The sequence below is a fragment of the Microtus pennsylvanicus genome, chromosome 12 (genome assembly GCF_037038515.1).
Source record: "Microtus pennsylvanicus isolate mMicPen1 chromosome 12, mMicPen1.hap1, whole genome shotgun sequence".
In the NCBI taxonomy this organism is placed as follows: Eukaryota; Metazoa; Chordata; class Mammalia; order Rodentia; family Cricetidae; genus Microtus; species Microtus pennsylvanicus.
Genome location: NC_134590.1, coordinates 8,313,926 through 8,341,908, shown reverse-complemented (window position 1 = coordinate 8,341,908; position 27,983 = coordinate 8,313,926). Strand labels below are relative to the sequence as shown.

The 27,983-nt window shown below is 45.5% G+C and overlaps 1 protein-coding gene and 1 non-coding gene across 7 annotated transcripts in view; both read right to left on the bottom strand.

The window, feature by feature from the left end:
- Positions 1 to 961: 961 nt before the first annotated feature.
- The window catches only part of Tmem150c (transmembrane protein 150C), a 69,011-nt gene continuing 41,989 nt past the window's right edge, over positions 962 to 27,983 (bottom strand). For 5 of the 6 annotated variants that reach the window (XM_075942954.1, XM_075942953.1, XM_075942955.1 and 2 more), the window contains exons 2-8: positions 20,973 to 21,062; positions 18,994 to 19,047; positions 18,870 to 18,902; positions 18,697 to 18,764; positions 10,135 to 10,262; positions 7,411 to 7,588; positions 962 to 3,059 (exon numbers count right to left, since the gene is read on the bottom strand). In XM_075942954.1, coding sequence (XP_075799069.1) covers positions 2,851 to 3,059; positions 7,411 to 7,588; positions 10,135 to 10,262; positions 18,697 to 18,764; positions 18,870 to 18,902; positions 18,994 to 19,047; positions 20,973 to 21,052 — 750 coding nt within the window. In that variant the 5' untranslated portion in view covers positions 21,053 to 21,062 and the 3' untranslated portion in view covers positions 962 to 2,850. Of the gene's footprint in view, positions 3,060 to 7,410; positions 7,589 to 10,134; positions 10,263 to 18,696; positions 18,765 to 18,869; positions 18,903 to 18,993; positions 19,048 to 20,972; positions 21,063 to 27,983 lie in introns of those variants that run through there. The other variant, XM_075942958.1, reaches the window with a different exon arrangement.
- On the bottom strand, positions 3,625 to 3,728 carry LOC142833246 (U6 spliceosomal RNA). Its single transcript, XR_012907375.1, has one exon. It is a non-coding gene; the product is annotated as a U6 spliceosomal RNA (small nuclear RNA).

The window sequence follows — 27,983 nt, the reverse complement described above, 5'->3', positions numbered from 1 at the left end:
CTACAGGGAAACTGTTTTCTAGGCAGACAGGAACTCAAAGAGACAATGCTAGCACACACAAGGCCCACATGGGTTCAAACCAGACAAAATCCCAGCACTGAGAAGGAAAATGGACACACAATTCCAAACCTTACCAAGAAGTTATTCCTGCTTGGAAACAGGAAACCCGTTTTCTGGAATGGAGTCACTGGGTACATCAGCCACTCTCTAGGGCAGGTCCATGATCAGGAGCAGCTGGCTAACATAATAAAAAAAAAACCCATGTTCTTTTGTGAGCTTTCTGGTTTTTGTTGTATTTTTTTGTGTTATTGCTTGTTTTCTTTTTCGTTTGCTTCGATTTTAGCTTTTTGTTGAGAGAGAGAGAGAGAGAGAGAGAAACTGGATGGGTATGGAGGTTGAGAAAATCTAGGAGAAGTTGGGGAGCGGAAAGAATATAAAATTTTATTGTATGTAAACATTTTCTCAAATAAGATGTTTAGCTTTTGTCTCTATTCCTGGCATGGAATTTCTAACATCCACAGAATATTAACAGCAATGTTTTATTTGTAATGTACCCCTTTTAGCATACCAGAGTTCATGCTGCTGAGGTAACTTCAGGATGAGGGCTGGTTACCTCAACTACCAAGTGCTTAGAACTCTAGCCCACCCACTTCCAGGAGGTGGAAGGGCGGTTGGGGGATAGAGACCTATCAGCCCTCCCTGCTCCTGAACCATGAACTGCAGATGGCTTCCAGGCTGAGGGACACTGTGGGGAGCCAGGAGAGTGGAATGCTCTGAGGGCAGGCAGCCCCTGGCCCTCCTTTCCTCACGCACCTCTTCCGTTTGCCTGATCCCAAATTGTATCCTTCACAGTATAACAGCGGACGTAAAGACAGTGTTCTGCATACTATTACCAGCCAACCTGGCTATGGAGACACACACCCATGAAGAACTGTTAGCGGAACAGACAAGGAAGTCACAATTTTGCAAAAAACAACTTTATTTAGTGGCCAGATCCCAGTGAGTAACGCCAGACTTTGCTAGATTCTGCTAAGATGTGCAGTTACATATACTCCTAAGACATCAGACGAGCGGGTCACCAAAAGCTGTTTAAAATAAAACCGTGTTTGTTCTTTGATAAAAAATCTTTAAAATATAAAAAAGAAAGAAAAAGAAAGCCCAAAGCAGTTTTAAACTGAGACGTCACCCTGTACTATTTACAGTAAGAACACTTACTGCCTTTTCGATGAGAACACTCTGCTGGGGGAGGGGGCTCACATTCACTGCCGAGGGAGTCTCGCCCTGTTTCTCTTCTCCTTCCTCACTTGAGACGGCTTCCGTTCCCAGTCACTCAGCTTCGAATCTCTTTGATACGCCTTACCTCCACTCGGAAACAACCTATTCAGTGGCCGCTTACTCAGACCTACTGTGTGCCAGGCACTGTGCTTTGGGCTGCAGATTTAGGTGAACCAACATTTGAGCCCCTCTGTGGGAAGCTATGCTTTGGATTGAATTTACAAAATTCTTCACATTATATTCCGGGGTATCCCAGGCCCTGTGAATTTTGGGATTTCTGGAGACAGTGCACTTGGTCAGGGTCATGGTGGTGTCTCTTATGCATTTGGCACACTGTTGGCACAGGGATCTAGGATGACCCTGAAGTCTCATCCTAGATCACTTCTGAACTTGTAGGCGAGACACCCGTGTTCAGCATTGTGGTTCTGTTTGTACCAGTGTGGTTTGGGGGAGGACAATGTTTTAATTAGCTTCTATAAATTCCAAATTTGAAAAGGCCTCAGACCCTGAACTATAAAATTTGGGCAACACGTCTATGTGAAAGTCTCCCCACTGGCTGGGATATGCAGCAAGAATTCCAACCTTCTGTCTTTCCTAAAGCTCACAGGCACCCTCATACCTCACCACCCCCATCCCCACCCCTGTGCAGATTTCTTTGTGCTCCTTTGAGAATTCTCCCCCTCTCCCCCTTTTTTGCTTCAAACATAAACTGAAACCAAAACAATGTTCATGATTTTGGTTCACATCTTTGTTCATGAGGCCTACAGACACCATGAGGGTTGTATTTAAAAAAAAGAAAAAAAGAAAAGGCGGGCTACAAACCCAAAATTGTGCAGGACACAGCGTGGAAGCAAAAACTAAACTGTGCCCTCTGGACTGTACCCGTGCCTCGCAGCCTATCCCTGCGAACATTCAGAGTTGGAGATCTTTCTCAGGCAGAGTGAGCCAAGTCCAAATGGCGGGGGTGGGCCCCTCCCGCGCATGTTCTCTGCATCCATGCTCCTTTCACTGGATCCACAAAGCCGAGTGCTGAACGGTGGTGAAGTCAGCCTGGCGGCAAAGCTCTGCCCACGCCTTCCTCAGGCCACAGTCACAGCTTCAGTGGGGTGTGCATCCCTACAGACGCTGCGCGGGTGTCCACAACTCCGGAGCCCAGGCTCACTCCAGGCCCTTCGGACCTGAAGGCGACTTCGGGAGTTGGCATCATTCTTATGGTACATCCGGTCAGCCGTCCTCTGCTGGAGGAAGATGCCAGGTTCGAAACGTGACGAAGATGAGAGGAGCAAGGCATACTGGGAGGGTGGGACGGGAGGCAATCATGCACAAGCTTCCGGCTCGGTCGTGCATATTTTTTTTTTCAGTGTGACAGCGTGTATTTCCACACATCAGGGCTTGTGCTTGTTCACGAAAGAAATAACCCGCCCTGAAAAGCTCTTTCGGCAAATGTGGCCACGAATATGTGTCCGCAGGTGTGAAACGTGTCATGAGGTGATGTGTCAAAGTCTTGGGAGTGTATCCTCCTGGCCCCTCCTCTGTGGTCACACCCACCGCATCCCCCAAGGACAAACTGATGGGTTACACCTGGTCGGTCTGATATTCAGAAGCTTCTGACAGGCTCTCCGAGAAGCTCAGGAAATTCTCCTGGTACTCAGAGCACACGATCTCATACCGGTAGTGTCGGAACTCCACGGCCAGGGTGCCGAAGTACGTCAGGAAGCACATAACGAGGCCCCACTGGACCCGGGCTGCAAACATGTGTATGTCTTGGGCCATGAGGATGAAGTCTGGGGAGCAGCCGTCAAGGAAGGTAACCAGACATCATTCTCCCCATCCCGGGCAAAGCTGGTAGCCAGAGCCACGCTCAAAAGTAACGTGGCAGGTGGAGCTGAGAGCTGGTGTTTGCATGCGTTATTAAATGTTATTGATCTATGCCGTGCTGGGCTTCTTCTTCTTTTTTATTGATATTTATTGAGCTCTACATTTTTCTCTGCTCCCCTCCCTGCCTCTCCCCTCTGCCCTTCAGACCTCCCCCAAGGTCCCCATGTCCCAATTTACTCAGGAGATCTTGCCTTTTTCTCCTTTCTACTTCCCATGTAGATTAGATCTATGTAAGTCTCTCTTAGTGTCTGCATTGTTGTCTAAATTCTCTGGGATTGTGGTTTGTAGACTGGTTTTCTTTGCTTTATGTTTAAAAACCACCTATGCGTGAGTACATGTGATAATTGTCTCTCTGGGTCTGGGTTACCTCACTCAAAATAATGTTTTCTAGCTTCATCCATTTTTCTGAAAAATTCAAGATGTCATTATTTTTTTTCTGCTGTGTAGTACTCCATTGTAAATGTACCACATTAAAATATGGAACGCTTCACGAATTTGCGTGTCATCCTTGCGCAGGGGCCATGCTAATCTCTGTATCGTTCCAATTTTAGTCTGTGTGCTGCCGAAGCTAGCACAGCTGGGCTTATTTCTAGATGCCTTCACAGAAAATCCCTAACCCTCCAGCAATCCTATCATCACTGACAGTTTTAGAGGCTAAGTAGGCAGGTTGCCTGAGGCCATTCTCACTCAGGTATGAATTGGTGGGTTTGCACAAACACCTGGGCCATGCCTCAACCACTCTGCACCCGCCTGATTAAACGTGAGTATAAAACAGACTGCCGCCCTGCTGAGCATTGCAGACCACAGCTATTCCATACAACAGCCTCCGCTTTGCAAGGCTAACAACGTGACCCCCTCGGCTCTTCTTTTAGGCAGTACCGTATAGGCTAGTCTCATTCCTGGTGACACGCTAAAACCTGTGTGACCAGATGAAGAGAAGCAGCTTAAAAAGGCTTAGTGAGTTGTTATGCCTGTAACCCCAGCTCTTGTCACCTCATCTACACCATGAGTGGTGTGTGCCTGTAACCCCAGCTCTTGTCACCTCATCTACACTGTGAGTGGTGTGTGCCTGTAACCCCAGCTCTTGTCACCTCATCTATACAGTGAGTGGTGTGTGCCTGTAACCCCAGCTCTTGTCACCTCATCTACACAATGAGTGGTGTGTGCCTGTAACCCCAGCTCTTGTCACCTCATCTACACTGTGAGTGGTGTGTGCCTGTAACCCCAGTACTTGGTGGGGGGGGTTGGAGGCAGGAGAACCCAAGGTTCATGGATAACATCTATACAGTGAACTTGAGGTCATCCTGTCTCAAAACAAAAAGGTTCACAAAAGCAGGACGGGACAAAAGGACTAGAAAGGGGGTTAATATGACCAAAATACATTATATATACACGAAATGCCATAATGAAGCCTAATTTTTTTAATTTTAAAATTAAATTGATTAATTTTATCTTACACGTGAAGAAGTATGCATCTTACATGGTACATGTGCACCATGTCACGGTCAGAAGAGGGTGATGTAGCCCCAGGAACTGGAATTATGAATGGTTGTGAGCCACCAACATGCATTCTGGGAATTGGACCCAGGTCATCTGCAAGAGCAGCCAGTGCCTTCACCACTGCGTCATCTTTCGGGCTCCACGAAGCTCATTATTATATTCAGCCAGCACCCACATGATGGCTCAGATCCATCCATAATTTTAGTACCAGGGGATGACTCTTCCTGATCTTCGAGGGAACCAGGCACAAACGTGGTACACACAGAAGTTGGCAAAACAGTCACACAATTAAAAAATAAATAGAAAAACTTTTAAAAAGCAAAAGAATGACAAATGCTAATAAAAATCATGGTGGTTCCATTCCTAAAAATATATAAACCTATAGAAAAGAAATATATGTATGCAATACATAAGTGTGCATGCACATACATGTGATTGTGTGTGTGGAAGCCTAGGAGCTGAGAAAAGAGCAGGAAGTCCATAGCATATTCTAGTTAGCTATGAAAAGTCTGAGAACCAAAAACATTTAGAAAAATGAGATACGTCCCTAGACATATCTGAGAACTTATGTCTGTGCTCTATCTTTAAATTACAGACCTATACTCTCCAGGGACTTTAAGAGAGTAAAAGGACAGGTGGAGCTGTGTCAGGCATCTTTGGTCTCTTGACTGAGCCTAGACCCAGGAAACCCAGATAACTAGCTACAACACGATCGGAAACATTAGCTGTCAGCCCGAGAGTCACTGCAAGTCAGGGCACATTCTAACCGAGGGTAGAAAATATTACCAGGGCCGTGATAGCTCGCTGGGGAGATGGTGGCTTTGATTTATTTGATCATATTTTATCAGGTCGCTACAATCTTTGTGATCCTGGACAAATTAACCCACCCCTGAATCTCCACCCATGATTAGAACAATCAATACATTCCAAGTGCTTAGGCTGATGGTTAGACACAGGAAATGCTCAACAAACACTGCTGGCTACTATAACCGAGGTGTGCAAGTGTTAGCTGTGTTTGATCACCTAAGAATCATGACCCCCTCTTCCGGTTTCTGAGGAGAGCCTGTGTGAGTAAACACAGGTGCTACAGGGTGTAGATGAGGCCTGAGCCATTCTTCCCAATTTGCTAGGTATAAATCGGTTGATTTTGCTTTTCATCTGCTGTCTGCACTGGGTGACTGACGTGTGCGGTGGGGTGGGGTGGTGGCTGGAATGAGAAATGCCAACCCTAGGCTCTTGTATTGGAGAACTCCATCCCCAGTTGGTGGCTCTGTTTGGGAAGCTTATGGAGCCCTCAGGAGACGGAGACTTGCTGCAGGAAGTATGTTGCTGAGTGCAGGCTTTGGGGAGCTACAGCATTGCCCGCTTCTGTTCTCTCTTTGTTTCTTGTGTGTGGATGAAGACGTGAGCAGCCAGCTTCCTGCTCCAACCATCATGCTTTTCCTGTCTGTGGCCATGCTTTTCCCGCCATGATGGACCGTAACCCTCAGACTCCGTAAGCTAACAAACCCTGTCATCTTCTAAGCTGCTCCTGGTCAGGGCATTTTATCACAGCAACAGAGAAGTGACCAGCACAGGTGGGAACTGGCAACTTCTCCCGGACCAGGTTCCTGTGGTGTCATTGAGCCCCACGCCAGCTAGCAGGCTCTTTGGGACTTGTCTGGGCTTTAAGGGAGTAAGGCCTTTCCCTTCTGCTTGTTATGAGCAGGTGAGTGGACTATAGGGTGTGGATGGAGTCTGAGCCATTCTTCCCTGGTTTACTAGGAGTAAAAGCTGGTTTTCACCCAGCTCTTCTTTGTCTGTTCTCCATTGGTTCAAACTCCAAGAGAAGAAAAGGAAATGAACATCAGTTCAAAGCCTCACATACTTATTCAAGAAAACCACTCACTGTAGGTGGTCTAGTCCCTGAAACTGTTCTCCAGGAACATTCATAATCCTGAAACATACAGACATGTCTTTTGACATTCATGTTAAGGCTAGTAAATGCCCCAACTCTAATAGGAGTTAAAGTCATAGATGAATTTTTTTTTAAGATGACAAAAAAACCCAGTACACGTTTTTTGGACTTTCTGTGCCATGGTTTCATAAATGGAATATTATATGACTAGAGACAGAATTAAGACACTTTTCCCATAGGCCAAAGTAATCTTCAGACACCAGAATCTGCCTTAGTTTTAGTTCTTTGTCTCTCTTTGGCTTAAAAATCTGATCTTAATGTTTTTTAAAATTAATTTTAACTTACTTTTATTTTTGAGACAGGGTTTGATGTAGTCCAATGTGGTCTTGAACTCACTATGTAGCCAAGGATGATATTTTAACCTCCCAATTCTCTTGCCTTTACCTCCCAGATTCTGGGATTACGTCTATAGTCCACCGTATCTATTCGTTTTTCTTTATTCATCCTTAAAACACTTACAAGTATGTATGTGCACCCCTAGTGTGCCCAGTACCTGAGGAGGCTAGAAAAGAATGTTGGATCCTCTCTACCTGGAGTTACAGATAGTTGTGAGCCACCATGCGGGTGCTGGGAATCAAAGTCCCACTGTCTGCAAGAGCAGCAAGTGTTCTTGACCACTGAGCCACGTCTTTAGCTCCTGGCTATTCATTTTTAAAGTGATGGCTTCATTAGGGCATTTCGGTCTGATTCTCTTTGATCTGACAGTTTTCCCACACCCCAGGAAGGGTCATAATCTCGTCTTCATCATATAAAACTTACCTGAGTCCTACTGTCCCTGGCAATGAGCCCTCAAAGGATACACAGGACTACACAGAGCGTGATCACAGCCGACAGAACAACTCGAGGAATCCCAACTCTCCGGCCTTCATTCTTGATGTTGACCTTGAGTGTCAAGGCGGCCTGGATCCAGCAGGTCAGTGTGCCAAACCCAAAGGTCAGGGACGTCCCCACATTATGGATTTCTTCATCGTTTGTGAGCTAGGGAACAGAGGAGCTATGTGGAGACTCATTCTGAAACTGTGTGGACGGACGAAAAGTATAGCGGAAAGATGAGGGAAGACAGCGAGAAACTACACCTTTTCATCTCCACTGACTCCTTGGGTCTACTCTCAAATGGCGAAAATCTACAGAGGGGGCAAAGAAACAGTTTTCCCGGAACTTAAAAACATTTGTTTAGAAAACCCTGCAAGAGTCAGGGATCTATTTCCTGAATTTGTTTGCCAGAAAAAGATTTTAAGGAAAGGAAATGAAAGAGCAGGAAATTACATGAAAAGGGAAATGTCAAGTTTCTATGGGCACACACCCCAGACGCAGTGTTCCGAGCTGAGGGAAGGAAGCTTGGGATGCTGCTGTGTGCTTACTGAGAATCGCCAGTTCTGGCACGGGAAGATTTGATGGGCACACCGTGATACCCCTGGGGACAACTGGCCTGTCCGTGGAACTCAACCTACTCGCTGTTGATAGGAATTCCCTGGGTCTTGTTTTCCTATAAAGAAAACTGCAAAAGCTCTGAGTGTCAGCCAGAGTCCCAGGCCATGAAGAACTGGGTCTGAAGAGCCACACTCATGGCTTCCGCAGAGTTGGAAGACGGAGGCTCTTGCTATTGCAGTTAGTTGTGAGAACTGTGAATATTCCCCGAGTCATTACCTAGCTGTTTTATAAAAGGCGCCTATCACTAAAAACTCCTTCTGAAATCATCTGCATTTTAACTGCGCACACACAAAAGTGAGACCTGCTGAAGAGACAGGTGGGTGGCCGTGTTGCTGTAGTGCTGTATCAAATCAATACACTTTCCCTTATAACTTTTCTGTTGTTTTTGGTTGCAGCCCCCATCCACTGCTAGGAAGACACTTTCTCATAATTCAAAAGGTATATTTTCAAATTTTATTTAAAACAATGACTTCTTGGGCTGGAGAGATGGCTCAGAGGTTAAGAGCACTGGCTGCTCTTCCCAAGGTCCTGAGTTCAATTCCCAGCAACCACATGGTGGCTCACAACCATCTGTAATGAGATCTGGCACCCTCTTCTGGCCTGCAGGCAGATACACAGACAGAATATTGTATACATAATAAATAAATATTTAAAAAATAAAAATAAATAAATAAAACAATGACTTCTCAAGCTAAATTTCACATCCAGGGACTCAATCTCTCATATCAAATGCAACCCATTTCATTTATCATCAACATTTTACCTGCTTTTAAGATAGGTAATACCGTAGTCATAGGGTTCAAACTTTTATAAATTAATAAAGAGGGGCAGCGATGGAAGCGATTCTCATCCCATCCTCCAGGGGGCTGATTATCGCACTCACGGACAGGACACTCCGGGTCTTCATATCGAGTGTTACCATTTATAGCTTTACATTTGGTCATTCTCCAAAGACCACCCACTTCTGGGATTCTCCTAGGACTTTAGGGGGAAGCATGTACTTCCTATTCCTCAGCGCTCAGAGCCCTGGTGCAGCGGACGGGATTTACTTTCAGCTGTGCCTACATGCGCAGCCCAGGCAGGCAGCGCAGGATGCCCACCACCATGATCTCAGCAGCAATCTCAGTGGACATGCTCTTGCTGAGTCATCATCCTAGGCAGTACGCTCTAAGGACGCAGCTTTCGGGCTATCCAGCTTGATCTGGAATGGAAATGCCAAACAACTCACAATGCAAAACATGTTTGCTACCGTGTGCCAAGGTGAAGTCGTGAGGAATAGACGGTCCTGGTTTCATGAATCAGCAAGAGCGAGGGTTAGAGAGAGACGTAGAAAAGCCACGAGTGTGTTTTGGTAAGAGCACGACTAAGCCTTCACTAGAATGCAGAGGGTCTGGAGTGCCTGTGGCATTTGGGGTTCATTCGGCAGATGGGGGAGGGTCGGACCTATCTCTTTGTTTGCTCATGGGAAGTTTGTAGCAGGGAAGGGTGGACCACAGTGTGCAGTGAACAGAGGCAGGGAAATCATCCAACTATCGAAATAGATGAAGCTGTTCAGAACAAGAGGAAGATGAGGTATTGGCAAAGCAAACCACTCTTCCGGGTGTGCTCCTGGGCTTCTGAGTTCTAGGAGGATGGACCAGGGATTCTGGAGAGGTTCTGGGCTGTCCCTCTCAACTCTCATAGACACTTGTTATTCCGATGTGTGTGCTTTCATCCAAGACGGATAGTCAGTGTTTAATTATCAAGAGGCAGTGATCTTAGTAATTTTCTAGAAGAGCGTACTGGGATACGATTTATGATGAAGAAGAGCGTGAAACACTCTGTAAAGACATCCTTTTAGGAGATTCACGGCTGCTCTAAGATAACTCCCCGGTCGTCATGTCATCTGCATCAGCAGTTAGCACTCACGCGTCTGACGGGAACAGGCGTGGCGACCCTGGGGATAACGGATGTGGAATCAAAGTGCAAAGTGTTTGTTTCTGAGTTCACGCAGAATTCTACGGGTCACACGGAGCCGGTACCCTAGGCTGCAAGAACTTAGAAGTGGAAAATCTTACCAGCATGAGAGGAAGCGAAAAAGCCAAAGGAAGTACCTGGAAGTTACCAAGCAAGGTCATTCCAAAGGAAGCCAGACACAGCGCCACCAATCCACTGATATTCAGCCATGGGTTTAAAACCTTTGGTTTCAGCTGGATGAAGCGCAGAACAGCTACCACGAGGGCTAGGAATAAGACAAATCTTAAAATTAAAGAATGTACTAGATTAAGGCAGAAGTGTAAAACCATAATGTACAAATACATATATATATATAATAAATGAATAAATAAATAAAGACCCATTTAAAATCTTTTCTGAGACAAGGACTTGCTATGTAGCCTAGAAACTCGGTATGTAGTCCAGGCTGGGCAGGAACTCAGTATGTAGTCCAGGTTCAAACTCAGGATCCTCCTCCCTTAGCCTCCTGAATGCTGGGATTACAGACATGAGCCGCCATGTGTGGCTCTCAGAGATCATCTTTAATCTCACCACAGAAAAGTTTTCTTCATTTTTTTGATTTTTTTGAGACTATAATTATATCAATTTCTCTTTCCCTTTCCTCCCCGCAAATCCTCCCATATACACATACATACTATCTCCCAAACTCATGGCTTCCTTTGTTCATTAATTGCTGTCAGACATATAGATGTATGCACATGTACACAATATACCTATAAGGGAATGCAATAATGACTACCTGTGACTATTTTGATACTATATTTCAGCAGGAAAGACAAAATTCCCCTATTCATATAGCAATTATTTTCTTTTTTTTTTTTCTTTTTTTTCTTTTTTTTTTTTTTTAATATTTATTTATTTATTGTGTATACCATATTCTGCCTGCATATATGCTTGCAGGCCAGAAGAGGGCACCAGATCTCATTACAGATGGTTGTGAACCACCATGTGGTTGCTGGGAACCGAACTCAGGACCTCTGGAAGAGCAGTCATCGCCCTTAACCACTGAGCCATCTCTCCAGCTCCTTCATATAGCAATTAAATTGGAAATTATTGCCGGGCGGTGGTGGCGCACGCCTTTAATCCCAGCACTCGGGAGGCAGAGGCAGGTGGATCTCTGTGAGTTCGAGACCAGCCTGGTCTACAAGAGCTAGTTCCAGGACAGGCTCCAAAACTACAGAGAAACCCTGTCTCGAAAAACAAAAAAAAAAAAATTGGAAATTATTTACTAAGGGTTTAACCTTGACGCCAGACCTTTGTCTCTCTAGCCATTAATACAGAAAAGCCATCCACATGATTGCATTACGCTGGTTGCTAGATTTCACTGTGCCAAGCTCTGAGGTCCTCCGACCAATGGGAATAAAACATGATTCACATCTGGATTCTGCAATCAAAATGTGGATAACCCATGATTTACAAAACTGCAAATTATTCATCCTGATATAACTTTTGGTACACGTCCCAGCCAAGGTCTATGGCTGATCAGAGAATAACTGCGTTGACAAGAGTTCTCCAGCCAGTATCCCTGGAGTCACACTGGAGGTCTGTTAACCACAACTGTATCCTGTGGGATAAGGAAGAAGCATGACGCTGTATTTGCTTGTAGGCCGTGAACCGGAGAAGGAAGCTGGGAGAGCACTAACTACAGGGGAGCTAATAAAGAAAGTCTGATATGAGGACCGAGGGGCTCAGCACAGGACCCCATGGGGACACTTGCTAATCAACACCATGTGAAGCCCCCCGCAGGAGGACAGAACACAAACAGCGCATTTGATCTCTTTAAAAGACAACTAGCAGAAAGCAGTTCCCTGGGAACTCTCTGCTGGGCACTTAAATTTGTGGGACATACTGTTCTAGAACTTTAGCCCACACTCAGACCCCAGTATGGCTTCTCCCACGGACCCACCTGACAGTGTCTCTCCCTGGGAGGACTTGAGTTGCTTCGGGCACGATGCATGTCTTGCCACTGGAAGCAGTGTCTTCCTGTTTGGGGTATGGGTGAGAAGCCACTTTCTTACAGACAGAAGCCTACTTGACTGTAATAACTTCACCCAGTTCCGACAGTATATTCCAAACACGAAGCTTTGCCCTTTACACCCGCCAACTCTATATTACTCAGGCGAGACAGACTCTCCCTTTAAAAGAGGCTCATTAGAAACCTGGAACTAACGAGGCTTTGGCTTTATCAGAATTTATGAACTGAATTTGCCTCCAGGCAAATTATCAAATTTTCACCAAATAGTGTTTAAATTATAACTTCATAAAAGTAATTTCTAGGAATATGACCATTTCAGAATCATCTTTATATTGTATATGTTGATGTTTCCTCAGCACAGGACCAATAGATCCACTTAAAACTTTAAAAGATTATTATTTTTATGTGTTTTGCCTGCATATATGTCTGTGTACCACACATTTATAGTACCTGCAGTGGTCAGAAGAGGGAGTCAGACTCCCTAGGACTGGATGGTTGTGAGTCATGTGGTTGCTGGGACTTGAACCCTGGTCCTCAGGAAGAGGAACCAGTGCTCTTAACAGCTGAGCCTTTCTCCAGCCCCTAATAGATTAATAGATACACTTTTAAGTTTCATTAAAGAAAATTTCAATTTGGGGCCAGTGAGATGGCTTGGTAAAGACACTTGCCACCAAGCCTGTCGACCTGAGTTCAATCCCAGGACCCACATCATAGGAGAAAACCAACTTTTAAGTGTTTTCTTCTGGGGCTGGAGGTCCTGAGTTCAATTCCCAGCAACCACATGGTGGGTGGCTCACAACCATCTGTCATGAGATCTGATGCCTTCTTCTGGCCTGCAGGCATACGAGCAGAACACTGTATATGTGATAAACAAATTGTTTTTAAAGAGTTGTCCTCTGACTACCACACACATTGTGACATGTCACCTCCCCTGACACAGACCCCTCAGTAAGATGTAGTAAGTTTAGATTTGTATTAGCAGTTTTAGAAGAAGAACTTTTGTGTTTGGGTTTTTGGGTTTTTTTTTTTTTTTTTTTTTTTTTTTTTTGTTCGTTGGTGTTTTTCAAGACAAGGTTTCTCTCTGTAACAGCTCTGGCTGTCCTGGAACTCACTGACTCACTGTGTAGATCAGGCTGGCCTCAAACTCACAGAGATCCGCCTGCCTCTGCCTCCCGAGTGCTGGAATTAAGGGCGTGCACCACCACCACTGGGTTAGAAAAAAACTTTAAAATCTAGCCCTCTGCTATTTTTGTCTATGTAAGGTTTTTTTTTTTGTTGTTGTTGTTTTTATCTGGGTGTCCCCTGTCTGATCTTCTATATTTTGAAAGGAACACAGATAGAACACTGCTGACTTTTTTTTAAATTAATTATTTATTAAAGATTTCTGCCTCCTCTCTGCCACCGCCTCCCATTTCCCTCCCCCTTCCCTGGTGAAGTCCCCCTCCCCATTCAGACCAAAGAGCAATCAGGGTTCCCTGCCCTGTGGGAAGTCCAAGGACGACCCACCTCCGTCCAGGTCTAGTAAGGTGAGCATCCAAACTGCCTAGGCTCCCACAAAGCCAGTACGTGCAGTAGGATCAGAAACCCATTGCCATTGTTCTTGAGTTGTCAGTAGTCCTCATTGTCCACTATGTTCAGCGAGTCGGGTTTTATCCCATGCTTTTTCAGAACCACTGCTGACTTTTAACAATGAAATGTTTAAGATGTGATTCCAGTTTTCAAGTCAGAAACTGAGCAGCGTCTCCCCATCCCAGTCCTAAGCTGGTACCCGGCCAACTTCTATTTTTTTTTCTAGTTTTACTGTATGTGCATCAATGATTCCTATTTATGGCTGCGGTAAAGCAAGCCAGCCAGGGAGTTTTGGCTGCAGGAGGGAGGCAGCCACGTTAGGTGACTGAAACCACTTAGCTATTAGCTTCGCCCTCACACCCTCTCCAGGGCAGGGGAAAACATTCCTTTCAGCACCTTTGTCTTAGGTCCCTCCCCCCAGAGGAGAGGAAAGCGTGCATTTAGGACGAAGAATGTAGCTAATTCTGTGAAGAAAATAACCGAGCATTTAATCTTTGATTAGTCTGTCAAAAAGATAAAAGATCTTTGCTAACTAATTTTAATAAACGCCACACGAACTCCGTTTTAGATTATAAATTACACTCTATACGACTGTCAAAAACAGGGACTCCTAAGCAGAGAAGGCTATTTTCAGAGGCAGTTGGAGAGCGTGAAGTGATAGCCTGAGGTCTACCAGGGACCGGCCTGGGGAGAAGAAAGCGCCCGCCATATATAGCAATAATCTTTAGTGAGCAATGGATTCTTTGCCACTCCCAGAGTTGATAAATAGGTAATTGCTGCTTTGCTCTCATTGAACACTAATCTTAATCAGTTTTGTGTCTACCAGATGGCATCAAACATGATGAAAGATAATAGAGACTGAGCGCTGGCTGCTGCGGTACCTTCCAGCAAAAGCCGGTAAAAGCTTAATTGCTTCTTGGTGGAGCAGGGAGCGCTAGAGAATGAGACGATGATGAATGTCACCTGGAAGAGGGGCTCCGCTCGCGCTGCCTGTGTCTGCAAGCGCTTTTATAATTAGTTAATCACAGGCTGTGATGATGTAAGTTGGGAAGTGTGCAAACTGGCTGTTTTTAGATGCTAAACCAAAGACTACTGGGAGATAGCAATTTGTCCATAGACTACGAAGGAAACAACGTGGAGCTTCCAATATGCTCGCTGGTTTCCTTAAAGCCCCATGGAGGACAGTCTGCAACGGCGTTCGCGTGAAGGCAGACTCCTGTGTGCTGTGATCAAAAGAGGCAGTGTTTAGAGGGCTCTCTGTCATGGCTCTGGAGTGGAAATCACAGCTGTTAATGTCCGTGTTGGGCCCTAGAGGATTCCCGACGCAGAGTTTGTCAGCCTGTGGGCCCCTGTGCCGGGACTGCAGAGCGTCTGGGAAAGGCCCCAGCCCTGCAATTCAAGTTCGCTCTTGTCTGTTAACTGCAAGGATTTGTTAGTAGCCACTTAGGCATGGTGGCTACTAACAAATGAATGTGCTTACCGGGTCATTTATTTACATGCTTATTTGTAGGCAGAGGATTTCTATGTAGCCCAGGCTGGCCTGGAACTCACTATGTAGCTTAGTTCAGGCTGACCTTGAATTCAGATATCCATCTGCCTCTTCTGATTTCTGGGTTTAAAGGCGCGAGCCACCACGCCTGGCTTGGGGGTTTTTAGAGGAGCAGGTGTTAAAAGAAGGGTAAAGAAGTGTAAAGCTCGTAGTTATAAGACTGGGAAGATGAACGCTAGCCACACACTCTGCTTGCTGCTGAGTGCTGTGTCCTTAGACACTGTGACCACCTGAGACACAAAAACCCTTGTGGTCAAGGGCAGGAAGGAATGCCCTTTGACCTAGAGACCCAGCATCATGACCTTCTGGTGGTTGTGGGGCAGACACTTCCTGGTTAGGAGACACCTCGGCAGGAAAGGCATTGACAAAAACACATTTAGCTCCAGGGCAAAACTTTGTGAACTTCAGGGAAGTCCTCTTCGGAGTCTCCCAGAGTGTTCTTCGTGTTTCTCGTGGTTTGAGATTTTTGGACCAACCAAGACTCTACCCATGTTGCATCCTGGGCTAACAATCTTCCAGTGAGTTTGCTAAGTCTTCCCTTCCCTAAAGTAAACATTTTCTCAAAGTACACATGGGGCTGGGGAGATGGCACAGCAGTTAAGTGCACTTGCTGTTCTCGCAGAAGACCTGATTTGATTCCCAACACCCGTGCTGTGGCTCACTAATGTCCGAAACGCCAGTTCCAGGGCATCTGACGCCTCCTTCTGACATCCATAAGTTCCAGGGCATCTGACACCTCCTTCTGACATCCATAAGTTCCAGGGCATCTGACACCTCCTTCTGACTTCCATAAGTTCCAGGGCATCTGACACCTCCTTCTGACATCCATAAGTTCCAGGGCATCTGACACCTCCTTCTGACATCCATAAGTTCCAGGGCATCTGATACCTCCTTCTGACATCCATAAGTTCCAGGGCATCTGACACCTCCTTCTGACATCCATAAGTTCCAGGGCATCTGACACCTCCTTCTGACATCCATAAGTTCCAGGGCATCTGACACCTCCTTCTGACATCCATAAGTTCCAGGGCATCTGACGCCTCCTTCTGACTTCCATAAGTTCCAGGGCATCTGACACCTCCTTCTGACTTCCATAAGTTCCAGGGCATCTGACACCTCCTTCTGACATCCATAAGTTCCAGGGCATCTGACACCTCCTTCTGACATCCATAAGTTCCAGGGCATCTGACACCTCCTTCTGACATCCATAAGTTCCAGGGCATCTGATACCTCCTTCTGACATCCATAAGTTCCAGGGCATCTGACGCCTCCTTCTGACATCCATAAGTTCCAGGGCATCTGATACCTCCTTCTGACTTCCATAAGTTCCAGGGCATCTGACACCTCCTTCTGACATCCATAAGTTCCAGGGCATCTGACGCCTCCTTCTGACTTCCATAAGTTCCAGGGCATCTGACACCTCCTTCTGACATCCATAAGTTCCAGGGCATCTGACACCTCCTTCTGACATCCATAAGTTCCAAGGCATCTGACACCTCCTTCTGACTTCCATAAGTTCCAGGGCATCTGACGCCTCCTTCTGACTTCCATAAAGTTCCAGGCATGCAAGTGGTACACATACATGCATGTAGGCAAAAGTCATATGCATAAAATACAATAGATAAATATTTTTCTTCTTTTTCTTTTCTTTTCTTTTCTTTCTTTCTTTTCTTTTCTTTTCTTTTTTTTTGAGGCAGGGTTTTTCTGTGTATCCCTGGCTGTTCTGGAACTCACCAGGCTGTCTACAGAACCCCACCTGTCTCTGCCTTCCAAGTGCTGGGATTAAAGGCATGCATCACCATACCTGGCTAAAATAAATAAAAATAAAAAAAATGAATACATGGCTCTAACCCAATGCTTGTGAGATGCAGGCAGGAGGATCAGGAGCTTAAAGCCATCATTACATAGTTAATTCAAGGCTAGCCTGGGCTAAATTAGATCCTATTTCAAGAAGAAGGATGAGGAGAGGGGAGGAATAATAATATAATACACATGAGGCTGGGGATGGGGTTCAATTGGTTGAATGCTTGCCTACCATGCCCAAAGCTCTGGATTTGATCTCCAGAACCATAGAAACTGGGCATGGTGGTGCGGGCCTGCAATTCCAGAACTCGGAAGGTAGAAGCAGGAAGTTGGAAGTTTAAGATCATCCTGGGCTACATAGTAAGCATTAGGCCAATCTGGGTTTCATAAAACTGTATCTCAATGTGTATGTGTGGAGGCAAACAGCAGGTATGAGTAGGAAATTGTTTGGGACGGAGAGGCAAAGCTCTACATGTAAATGAACTATGTGGACACAGGGGATAAGGACGCCCAAAGCCGACACTTTCTTTGCAGTGCCATCTATCTGTATCTTTTGCTAGGAATGAAAGTCTCACTGTGCAAAAAAAAAAAAAAAATCCTTCAAAAAACCGGCATTGTTGTGCTGTTCCTGGTCCTCTCCCGACAGCATGCCAGCAATGACAGACAGCTGACAAGATGCTTAGAAGGCCTGGCTTGGTGGAAAATGGTATACAAAGTAGATTCAGCAAGAGAAAAGAGCATGGCTGGTTCCCACCATCTCCAGAGGACTGGCAGGGCTCAGAAAGTACCTGCAGATCCTGGGGGACAGGACGTTGGGCCTCAAAGAAATGGTACTTTTTCTTAAACCTACTTTTCCACACAGCGGCTTGATATGTATGTGGGCACACAGGAGGACATCATCCTAGGGTCAGTGTTAACAGAGATATGCACCACAGAGCCTACCTACTTTCCCATGACCGTGGAGTATTACTTTAACTAGGCGAAGGTGTGTTTGTTTCGGCTGCATTTGTTTAATGATGTAAAGATGGGCTGCTGTTTTACCTTGCCTGCCTAAGGCACCTGATTGGTCTAGGAAAAAGCTGAATGGCCAATAGCTAGGCAGTAACAGGAAAAGTGGGGCAGGCAGGCAGAGAGAATAAGTAGGAGGACTCTAGGCTCAAGAGAACAAGAGGGAGAGAGGAGAACAAGGGAAAGAGACAGCAGCCACCAGACAGACATGGAGTAAGACATACAGGATGAGAGAAAGGTGAAAAGCCCCAAGGCAAAATGTAGATGAGGAGAAACAGGTTAAATTAAATTATAAGAGCTGGTGGGACAAGCCTAAGATAAGGCTGAGCATTCATAACTAATAGTAAGTCTCCCTGTCATGATTTGGGGGCTGTTTGGCTGCTCAAGAGAAAGCCTGCTACATCCATCTTTGCCAGGGAAGGAATAAATAAGGCGTCCTCTTTATAGAGCATCCTAGTACCATCTCAGCAAGATTTCACATGTAAAATATATTATCTCACACAGCAGAAGAAATAAAGTTCTGAGTATGAAGAACCAGATAAAGATGGCAAAGGGAAGAGGGCTGGGGAGGAGACAGGGGATGCAGAAGGATTTATGGTGGCGAAGTGTCATTACTACAAAAACGTGCCTTCAGCATCCTGACACTACATGATACTCAATGGTCAGCCGGGTCCCCCATCGTTCTGGTGTGGCTTCAGGAGGATTTAACACAGAAATGGAGCAGAGCCCATAAAGCACCGTTCCTGCCCGTCTTACCTAGGAAGGCGGCCATGTTCATTACTTGGCTGAACACACAACTGGCGGGAGGATCATCGCCTGCAAAACTGGAGAAAGACGTAGCCTTAGCGGTTGGCTGTTCAAATCGGTAGCGTCATGCATCTGACATGCACTTTCCTCAAACTCAACAGGTCAGGAAGAATCAGAGTTACCTAATGTACGGAGCATGCTTCACGCCAGATTTCCTAGGTAACAAGAAACACAGAGGCACAGGTTAAGGCAAAGTCACTGCTGACTCTATGACGGAGCAGTGATTTCTCTAGATGTAATCTTTACCTTGAGGCTGAATTTAATGGCAAAATTTTGTCATCTTCCACGGCTATAAAATACCTAGCAAGAAAGAATGACCAGTTTATAAAACAACACAATTTAAAACACCCCCCAAGAATTAATATTTCTCATTTTAATTGAGTTAACTATCTAATTTATTTATATCATGGGTAGATGTCATAGCCATTATTTTCTAAGAAACGCTCATTAGCTAGGCATGTTTGAACACATACAACTGTATTTCCAATATTTGGGATAGGGAAACAGTAGGATCAGGAATTCAATACCATCCTCGGCTACACAAGGAGAGGAAGACCAGCCTGGGCTACGTGAGACTCCCTCTCAAAACACTGAACTAACCAACCAACCAACCAACAAACAGACAGAAAAAGATCTTTAACTACATTTATCTTTCTTTTTGGGACAGGATCCCATTATAGCACTGGTTGGCCTGGAATTTGTTATGTAGCTCAGGCTGGCCTAAAACCTATCATTCTCTTATTTCAGCTTTCCAAGTGCTGGGGTTACAGCTGTGTATCAGCACAACCGTGACAACTGCAATTCTTTACCCATAGATCACTGGTGCTTTAAAGCTCAAATGCCATGGTCATCAGGCCCTGGAGATGTGGCTCAGCAGGGAAGAGCACATGCTGCTCTTCCAGAGGACCTGAGTTCAGTTCTCAGCAGCACCCATGTCAGGTAGCTCACAACTCCTGTGACTTCAGCTCTGGGGGAATCTGATGCCTCTAGGTTGCACACGCATCTACACTTAGCTGCACACACCCACACAGAGACATAAGCATCCTTAAATTCCTTAGAAGAATTCATGTTCAAACAGTGACAATTATAATCTGAAAACTGGGGGCAAGGGATGAACATCACAGCTTTCATAAAATTTCTCAGGCATATATGACTACCATTTTTCCTTTTCTGTCTTCTTCCCCTCTCCTGGCCATCAAGCCTGTGGTGGTTTGAATGAGAACGGATACTTAGTCCCCAGTTGGTGAAACAGCCTGGGAAGGATTAGAAGGTGCGGTGTTGTTGAGGGAGGTGCCTCTGAGATGTGACCTTTGAGGGTCAAAGGACTCAGACGTTCCCAGTTAGCTCTCTCTACTTCCTCCTGACAGATCAAGACGTGAGCTCCCAGCTGCTCCAGCCTCCAGACTCTAACCCTCTGAAGCCAGAAGGCCCCAATAAAATGGTTTCCTGTGTAAGCTGCCTTGGCTATGGTGTTTCATCACTGACCTACACCACAGGCCAGTGAAACCATTCTTCGTGAGTTTTCTTAAGACAGTACGGATTGAAATCAGCAACTATGGGACCTTGCTTTTGGTAGCAAGCCAGGCCTTCCAGTGTAGAGACACCTATTTTATAAACACCTTAGAGTTTGTCACGAGTTGGTTGCAAACAGAGCCCACAGCGCATTGACTGGTGTCAAATGAGAAAAGTTTGTAAATATGAACTCATGCAACCAGCTTTGAAAACATTCGTTACATGGAACAAGCCAGCCATCCTGGAACAGGCTTCACCTGCCTACACAGTGCGACTCTGCCTGAAAACAAAGAACAGCTTCACGAGAAGAACAAATGGCTGTGTAGTGGCACAAGCCTGTAATTTCAGTGTGCAGGGGTGGGAGGATGGTTGCAAGTTCAAGGCCAGCCTACTCTACATAGCAAAACCTTCTGTTAAAGAAGGATGGGGTGGGGATCTTCATTACCTATTTTAAATAATTTATTATTCAACTTTGTTATTTTACTTTAAGTAATAAAGGATGAGAAAAATTGACAACTTTAGTAAGGTTGAATTAATACACACATATTTTTTTACTTTAGAAAAACTATTTGATATATATACATACATACATATATATACATACATATATATGACATTTAGAAATACATCTATACAAATATGTCCTAGTACCCAAACCTGGATTTTCTCGATATCACACGTGACTCTTACATTGCTAACGAAAGCGTACTCACACTATCCACAAGCCAGCTGAAGTAAACACAGTAAACACGAGAGGTAGAAACAGCCACACGCTGCATTTCTTCCCATCCATGCCTGCACCACTGCAATCAAATGAACAGGCATTAATAGTGAAGGCAAGAATCCACAGGACTCTTTCAAGATGGAAAGTCCAACCGAGAACAACAACAGCAAAGAAACCCACGATTTTATAAAACCACGATTCAAGTCTGTTATTACTGTCATCTTCTTAGCAGGAAAATCCCAAGGTTAAAATAGGTCACCATTGTCTGGTACTAGCATAAAGATTCCTAATCGCAGCTATGACCCAATGGGAGGGCTTTCATGAAAATGTTCAGCTTCACACATGCAGTGATATGTTCAAAGTATTTTGAGACAAAGTATTTTGAGATGCGGAGTATAGAAGTCCAGAGCAAGTATTAATATAAACAGCCCGATGGATCTGACATGTAGCTAAGGCTAGAGAAAAGAGTGTTAGAAACAAATAGGTACGAAATAAACTAGCAGTTCACGGGGGAAACGCCAGATGCTTTGCAAATCTGAACTTCACTGGTAGCAAGTTATTGAGCGGTTCCAGTGGGTTCTCAAGATGAACAAGGCTTTCGGTTAGCGCCAACCAGCACAGTGGAGAAATGACAGACATTGTGTTTGGGTGACTTAGCTTCACTTCCCGTGACTGTGACAAACTGCCCTGACAAAAACACTAGGGGACAGAAGGTTTGCTTTAGCTCACGGTTCCAGCTGACTGTTCACCATTATGGAGAAGTCACAGCAGCAAGAGAGAACGGATCACACACATTCCGCTTAGGAGCAGAGAGAACGAACTAGCATGCACACTAATGTCAGCTTGTCCTCCCTCCCTTCCATTCCGTCCAGGGCCCAATCAAATGGTGCTGGCCACATTCAGGGTGGCTCCTCCCACCTCCACGGACCCAGCTAAGAACGGCTCACAGCCTGGTCTCAGGCCAGCATAGTTCAGACGACTCCCCACAGATACCCCATTCCAGGCGATTCTACATTGTGCCCATTTGACAGCAACACACTAGCCACCACAGGGATGCCACATTTTTAAAGGTGGTGCAGGTCTTTATTGATGGTGGGGTGTTAGGATAGGATAATTATTGAAACATTTATTACATGTTTCTTGCTTGATATTGTTTATGCTGGTTGTAATTCTAATTTTTATGCCTGATATTTGTTCTTATTGTATATAACTTTGTATTAGGCTTAGAACTTTCTTTTTTTGTTTGTTTGTTTGTTTTTTTTTTGTTTTTCGAGACAGGGTTTCTCTGTGGCTTTGGAGCCTGTCCTGGAACTAGCTCTGTAGACCAGGCTGGTCTCGAACTCACAGAGATCCGCCTGCCTCTGCCTCCCGAGGGCTGGGATTAAAGGCGTGCGCCACCATCGCCCGGCTAGAACTAGGTGCTGTAGGAATTCCTACTGCCAGTAGCCTTTAAGTTACCCACCCACTTGGGCATGACCTCTTACACTATATTTGCTGATGTAAAGCGCATGTCCAGCCTCTTTTCCGGCTGTGGGATTTGATTGCTGTTCCCCATTCCAGCAGAGGGCTGTGATCTGTGAGCCTACCCCTAAATAAATAACCCTCTATTATACTCAGTTCTGAGCTCATGTGGGATATTTTTTTTAAGCATCCTTCTTCAGTGATGGGGAACCTGGAAGGGGAGGTCTCTGTAAAGTCAGAGCCCCCAAACCTTACAAACTGGGGTAGTTACAGGGTGTGGAGAATGAGGGTGAAAGCCCCGCTCCTTTTGGCTCAAGATTGGCTGTTTCGAGGAGTGACAACAGAATGTGAGTAGTAAATGAAAGATTCCATTGGGCGGTGGTGGCGCACGCCTTTCATCCCAGCACTCTGGAGGCAGAGGCAGGTGGATCTCTAAGTTAGAGCCCAGCCTGGTCTACAGAGTGAGTTCCAGGATATCCAAGGCTACACAGAATCAGGGAAAGAATTCTAGGTGACCAACAAAACCCATCCCTTATGGAGAGCCAACATTAAGGGTCTTCAGGGGTGGTGTGGAGCTTGTGTGACTTGCTTAGGTTTTCCAGTTTCCCTCTATCTTCTGGAAAGCATCTGCCGTCTTAAGCCCCAAGCATAAGTCCATCTTTACTAAAAGCATTTCGATTCCTACATCTTTCCAACATCCCTTTCCCTCCTACTTACTGATTCCCCTTTATTTTTTTCTTAAGACCATGAGACAGTAACAAGTTAATTTATCATATTAAAAGAGAGTTGAATCCCAACTACACATATAGCATAATCCAATAAGTTAATATTACCTGTCTTCATACTGTTACTACGAAACTTTCTAAATTCTCAGAAAGTCCCAGGAAACACAGGACAATGAAAAGCCTTTTATGTTTCTCATAGTCTGAAGACAGGTCTGCCATCACAGTGCTTTTGGTTGGGAAGAGCCCAAGGAGCAGATAGAGAGGTAAGAAGAAGACGCAAACACCTTCCGATGGATGTTTACAACACCCAGCAGAAATTGGCTATGGAAGCCCTGTTAAACGGTGGTGGCAGAGTCAGGAAGATTCTCCTTAGCCATTCTCTACAGGTGTCTTAGGCTATGAGATCCAGCAGCCTTCTAGTTGCTCTCAAAGGCACAATGCTTCCACTTTGCATTTTAAGCGGTTTTGTTCTATTTTCAACCTGTTCCAGAGTCAAGGAGCAGCTTGACCCAAGGCAGGAGAGTCTGAAGGACGCTTTGAGATCAGCCGTCTTGAGTCTGAAGTGAGAGGATTACTCTTAGCTCTCTAGTCAGTTCCTTGGTGAACTCAAACAGCACAGACAATCTACCAAGATGGCACAAAAAACATTCACCATGCTTGCAGGGGATGGCTGATAAAATCAGAATACCAACCTGCAAACACACAGTGAGAAACAGAACAGTCAAAGGAGCCAATGCATTGGCTCCTCTGCTAGGACTATGGGAAATCAGAGGTACACAAAAAGAGTTAAGAAGCCACCTCCAGGAACATGGCAACAAGCTGGCTGGCTGCCATCATTTCCTTGGAAGATGCAGTAGGACAGAAATGCCATGGACAGACCAGGATGTGAACGACGTCGCCAGCCACTAGCAACACGATCTCTGGTGGGCTATCCCACCTCTTACACCTTAGTTTAACTAAGAGCAATTTCTGCTTTATAGGGTCGTGTTGCAGACCATCAATGGTGCAGGCTAAGAGCCTTGTATACAATCCTGTTCTAGAAGTGCTGTAACTGGACTGACTGAGCAGACGAATCCATGTGTTGGGACCGGGCTCCTATCTGCAGAGCACAACTCGGAAAAACAAGACTTTCTTCTCCAAGTAGCACGTATTCTAGAAAGGCACAGATAGCTTTTCTGGTAATGTTTTCCTTCAAATGACTTTCCAAAAAAAAAAAAATCTTAACCACTTAATGTTTAGTCTGCCTTCCTGTGGCTTTATCTGTTTTTAGTGATGGGATATGCTCTTGGTGATTTCTACATGTGGTACAGGGGAGTGCCAACGTGTGCACACACACGCAAAGGCCACAGGCTGACGCCCGTGTCTTCCTGTGTTGCTCTCCACCTTATTTTTGGAGACAGGGCTTCTCCCTGAACCCGAGGTCACTATTTCAGCTGGACTGCTGAAATAGTCTAGTTCTGGATCCGCTGGTCTCTGAGCCCTCACCCCACTTCTGTGCTGGACTGCTGAAATAGTCTAGCTCTGGATCTGCCCGTCTCTGTGCCCTCACCCCACTCCTGTGCTGGGGTCGGGAGAGTTTTCCCAGGCTTGGATTTTCACCCGGGTGTTGGGGATCCAAACCCAGGTCCCTATGTTGTATGGCAAGCACTTTAGCTATGGAGCCGTCTCCTTAGCTCTTTCCATTCTGTTTTTTGTTATTGTTACTGTTATTGTTCGGGTTTTTGTTGGTTTGGTTTGAAGCAGGGTGGCCCTAACACAACCTTCCTGGCTGAACCTCCCAAAGGCTGGGCTCTCAGGTCTCCCTCCCCATGCAGGGCATGTTTTTTTATTTTTTCATTGTGTTAGTTGTTTGTTTTGCTTTAGAAAAACCTAATGTGACCAAGGCTTCTAAACCATTTTTATTTTTTACTGGTTTAACTCTCCTAGGACAACTTATGTCCAAGTTATGGAAAAAGTTCTCTATATTCCGCCTGAGGTTAGGTGAAAATTGCCCTTTCTTAGCATGAAGAGATGCTTTGGGAGATGTCTATGCACGACTGTATTACTAGCTTGCAGCAGAACTACCCTGGTGCATCTTCCAAAGGATTTCACAAAGACTATGCATTCCTTCCCTTTAAAGATGATTGCAAATTCACTTCACTGTAAGGAATGACACAGTGCAACCCTGTCCAGTCATCATGCCTTCTCCCCACCGGCAATCCCCGGCATACCAATGTCTACCATCGTCAACTAGTAACTGATCTTACCATGACCCCTCACCTCTATCCATCATGCTCCAGAAATCCCCATGCCTAGTTCAGGGCTTACAGGTACACATGACCACATCTGGCTTCTCCAGGAGTGCTGGGGACCAAACTCAGGCCCTCACACTTGAGCAGCCAAGCACTCTTCCCCACGGACACATCTTCTGCCTCACCTGTTTGTCTGAGGCAGGCTCACGGATAGCCTAGGCGGGCCTCAAACTCACAAGAGGGCTGAGGATGGCCCTAAACTCCCTTCCCCCTCCTGCCCCTCTCAAGAGCTGGGGCTTAGGAATGTGCCACACATCCCTGTGGCTCACTTAGAACGTTACTTGCAAAGCAAGAAATTCTGCTTTTCACAAAATCTAACCTGCCCAGTTCTCTTTTTATAGGTCCCCCTTTTAAACTGTCAAACCTAGGAACTTCTCAATTATCTCTTGATCTCAGATTCCCCCCCAAGTCCTTTTTACTAAAGGTTTATGGTTTTATACTGAAATCTCTGATCTGTTTTTTTTCTTTTAAAACTGTGAGTCTCAACTGTTTCATTGAATGTTGTTAGATCCTCAACAGTTTATAAATTACTGTGATAAGACTTGAGAAACATGTATGAGCTAAGTCAGATGAAGTCACAGAAAAAGATTCTTACACCGAAGGACATAAATCAGACACACAGTAGAACCCACCATGCTATGTTCTTCTGGTAGCTAACAGGTATGCTTAAGACCAGAGTGGTGTGTGTGTGGTGTGTGTGTGTGTGGTGTGTGTGTGGTATGTGTGTGTGGCATGTGTATGGTATGTGTGTATGTGGGTGTGAGTGGTGTGTGTGGTGTATGTGGTGTGTGTATGTGGTATGTGTGTGTGTATGGTTATGTGGGGGGTGGGGGGTATATGTGTATATGGTATGTGTGTGTGTGGTGCATGTGTGTATGGTGTGTGTGTATTGCATGGAGGGGGAATGTAGTAATATGGGCGGCGGGGCTGCGTCCCCAACACCCCAGCCGCCTGCCCGGCTAGCTTTACCCGAAATAATTACACGGACACTGTATTCTTTTAATCACTGCTTGGCTCATTTCTATCTAGCCTCTTCTAGGCTAACTCTCGCACCTGGACTAGCCCATTTCTTATCATCTGTGTAGCACTGGTCTTACCGGGAAGATTCTTGCCTAAGTCCAGCCTGGGTCGGAGCTTCATCACGTGCGTCTGCCTGGGAGCTGGGAGCATGGCGTCTCTCTGAGGCATCTGCTCTGGAGAGGAGAGCTGTCGAGTCTGAGCTCACTTCCTCTTCCTCCCAGCATTTTGTTCTGTTTACTCCTCCCACCTATCTTCTAACCAATGAAATGGGCCAAGGCAGTTCCTTTATTAGCCAATGACCTTCCTCCATCAGGGGAAAGTCCCCTTACTTACTCCATCTCCCTACTCACCCTTCCTTTGCAAAGACCTTGTTAGTTGTCAGGACCCTCTAGAGACCAGAAGACTACAAGAAAAAGCTCAAGACCAACTTCTGGCTTTACTGACCTGTCAGCATCCCACATGACAAATCATGTTTTCAGTTCTGCCTCCGTGGTACACCTTGTTACACACACACCTCTTTTGTCCCGGAGAATCTACAGGTCCTCTTTTGGTTCACACTCAGCTTATAACGTGACCAGAGAATTTCCATAGATAAACAAGCGGTGTGCTCTGGTCTTGGTGTTGGAGTTCTGTGGGGCCCAGAAGATGATGGGGACCGCCTGTGCTACTTGGGACCAAGGGCCAGTTCAGGAAACAAACTTGACTAAGAACCTCAGAGAGGAAGTGCAGTAACGGACCTGATAAACCAACTCCCGCAGCTTTGCCCCAGTGGTGTCTAAGAATGAAGTCCCTGTTGACCTCAAACATCTGCTTCAGCTCCCCCAGTGCCGAGCTATTGACATGGGCCACTGTGTCTAGCTGTGATTGTGACTTTACAAAGTTCCCCTTGAATTTGAGCGAATTAGTTTGGATAGGGTCTTAGGTAACAAGTGCCTGGGGGCACAGAATACACATTTTGGTAGCATTTAGCTTTCTACACATGGTAGCATCCTCAGAATTGAAATAAAGTCTGAGAGGTGGCTCTCTGCTTTCCATCCTTCCTGAACACAAACTGCTTCATTGCTCCACTAGACGACATCACCAAGGCTGGAGAAATGGCTTAGCTGGAAAAGGCACTTGCTGTGCAAACCCGGAAACCTGAATTGAATCCCTGGAACTCAGAGGCAGAAAGGAGAGAATCAGCTTCACAAAACTGTCCTCTGACCTTCACAAACGTGCCATGCTACAACCTACATATATGTTGCATGCATGTGCACATACACATATTAATAGTAAATAACTATTTTTAAATAAAAAGAAAATTTCACTCGTTTACTGGTAGGATACGCTGGCTGGTTTTGTGTTAACTTGACACAAGCTAGAGCCATCAGAGAGGAAGGAGCCTCAGTTGAAGAAATGCCTCCTTAAGATCCTACTTAAGGCATTTTCTCAGTTAGTGATTAACAGGGAAGGATGCAGCCCATTGTAGGTGGTGCCAGCCCTGGGCTGGTGGTCCTGGGTGCT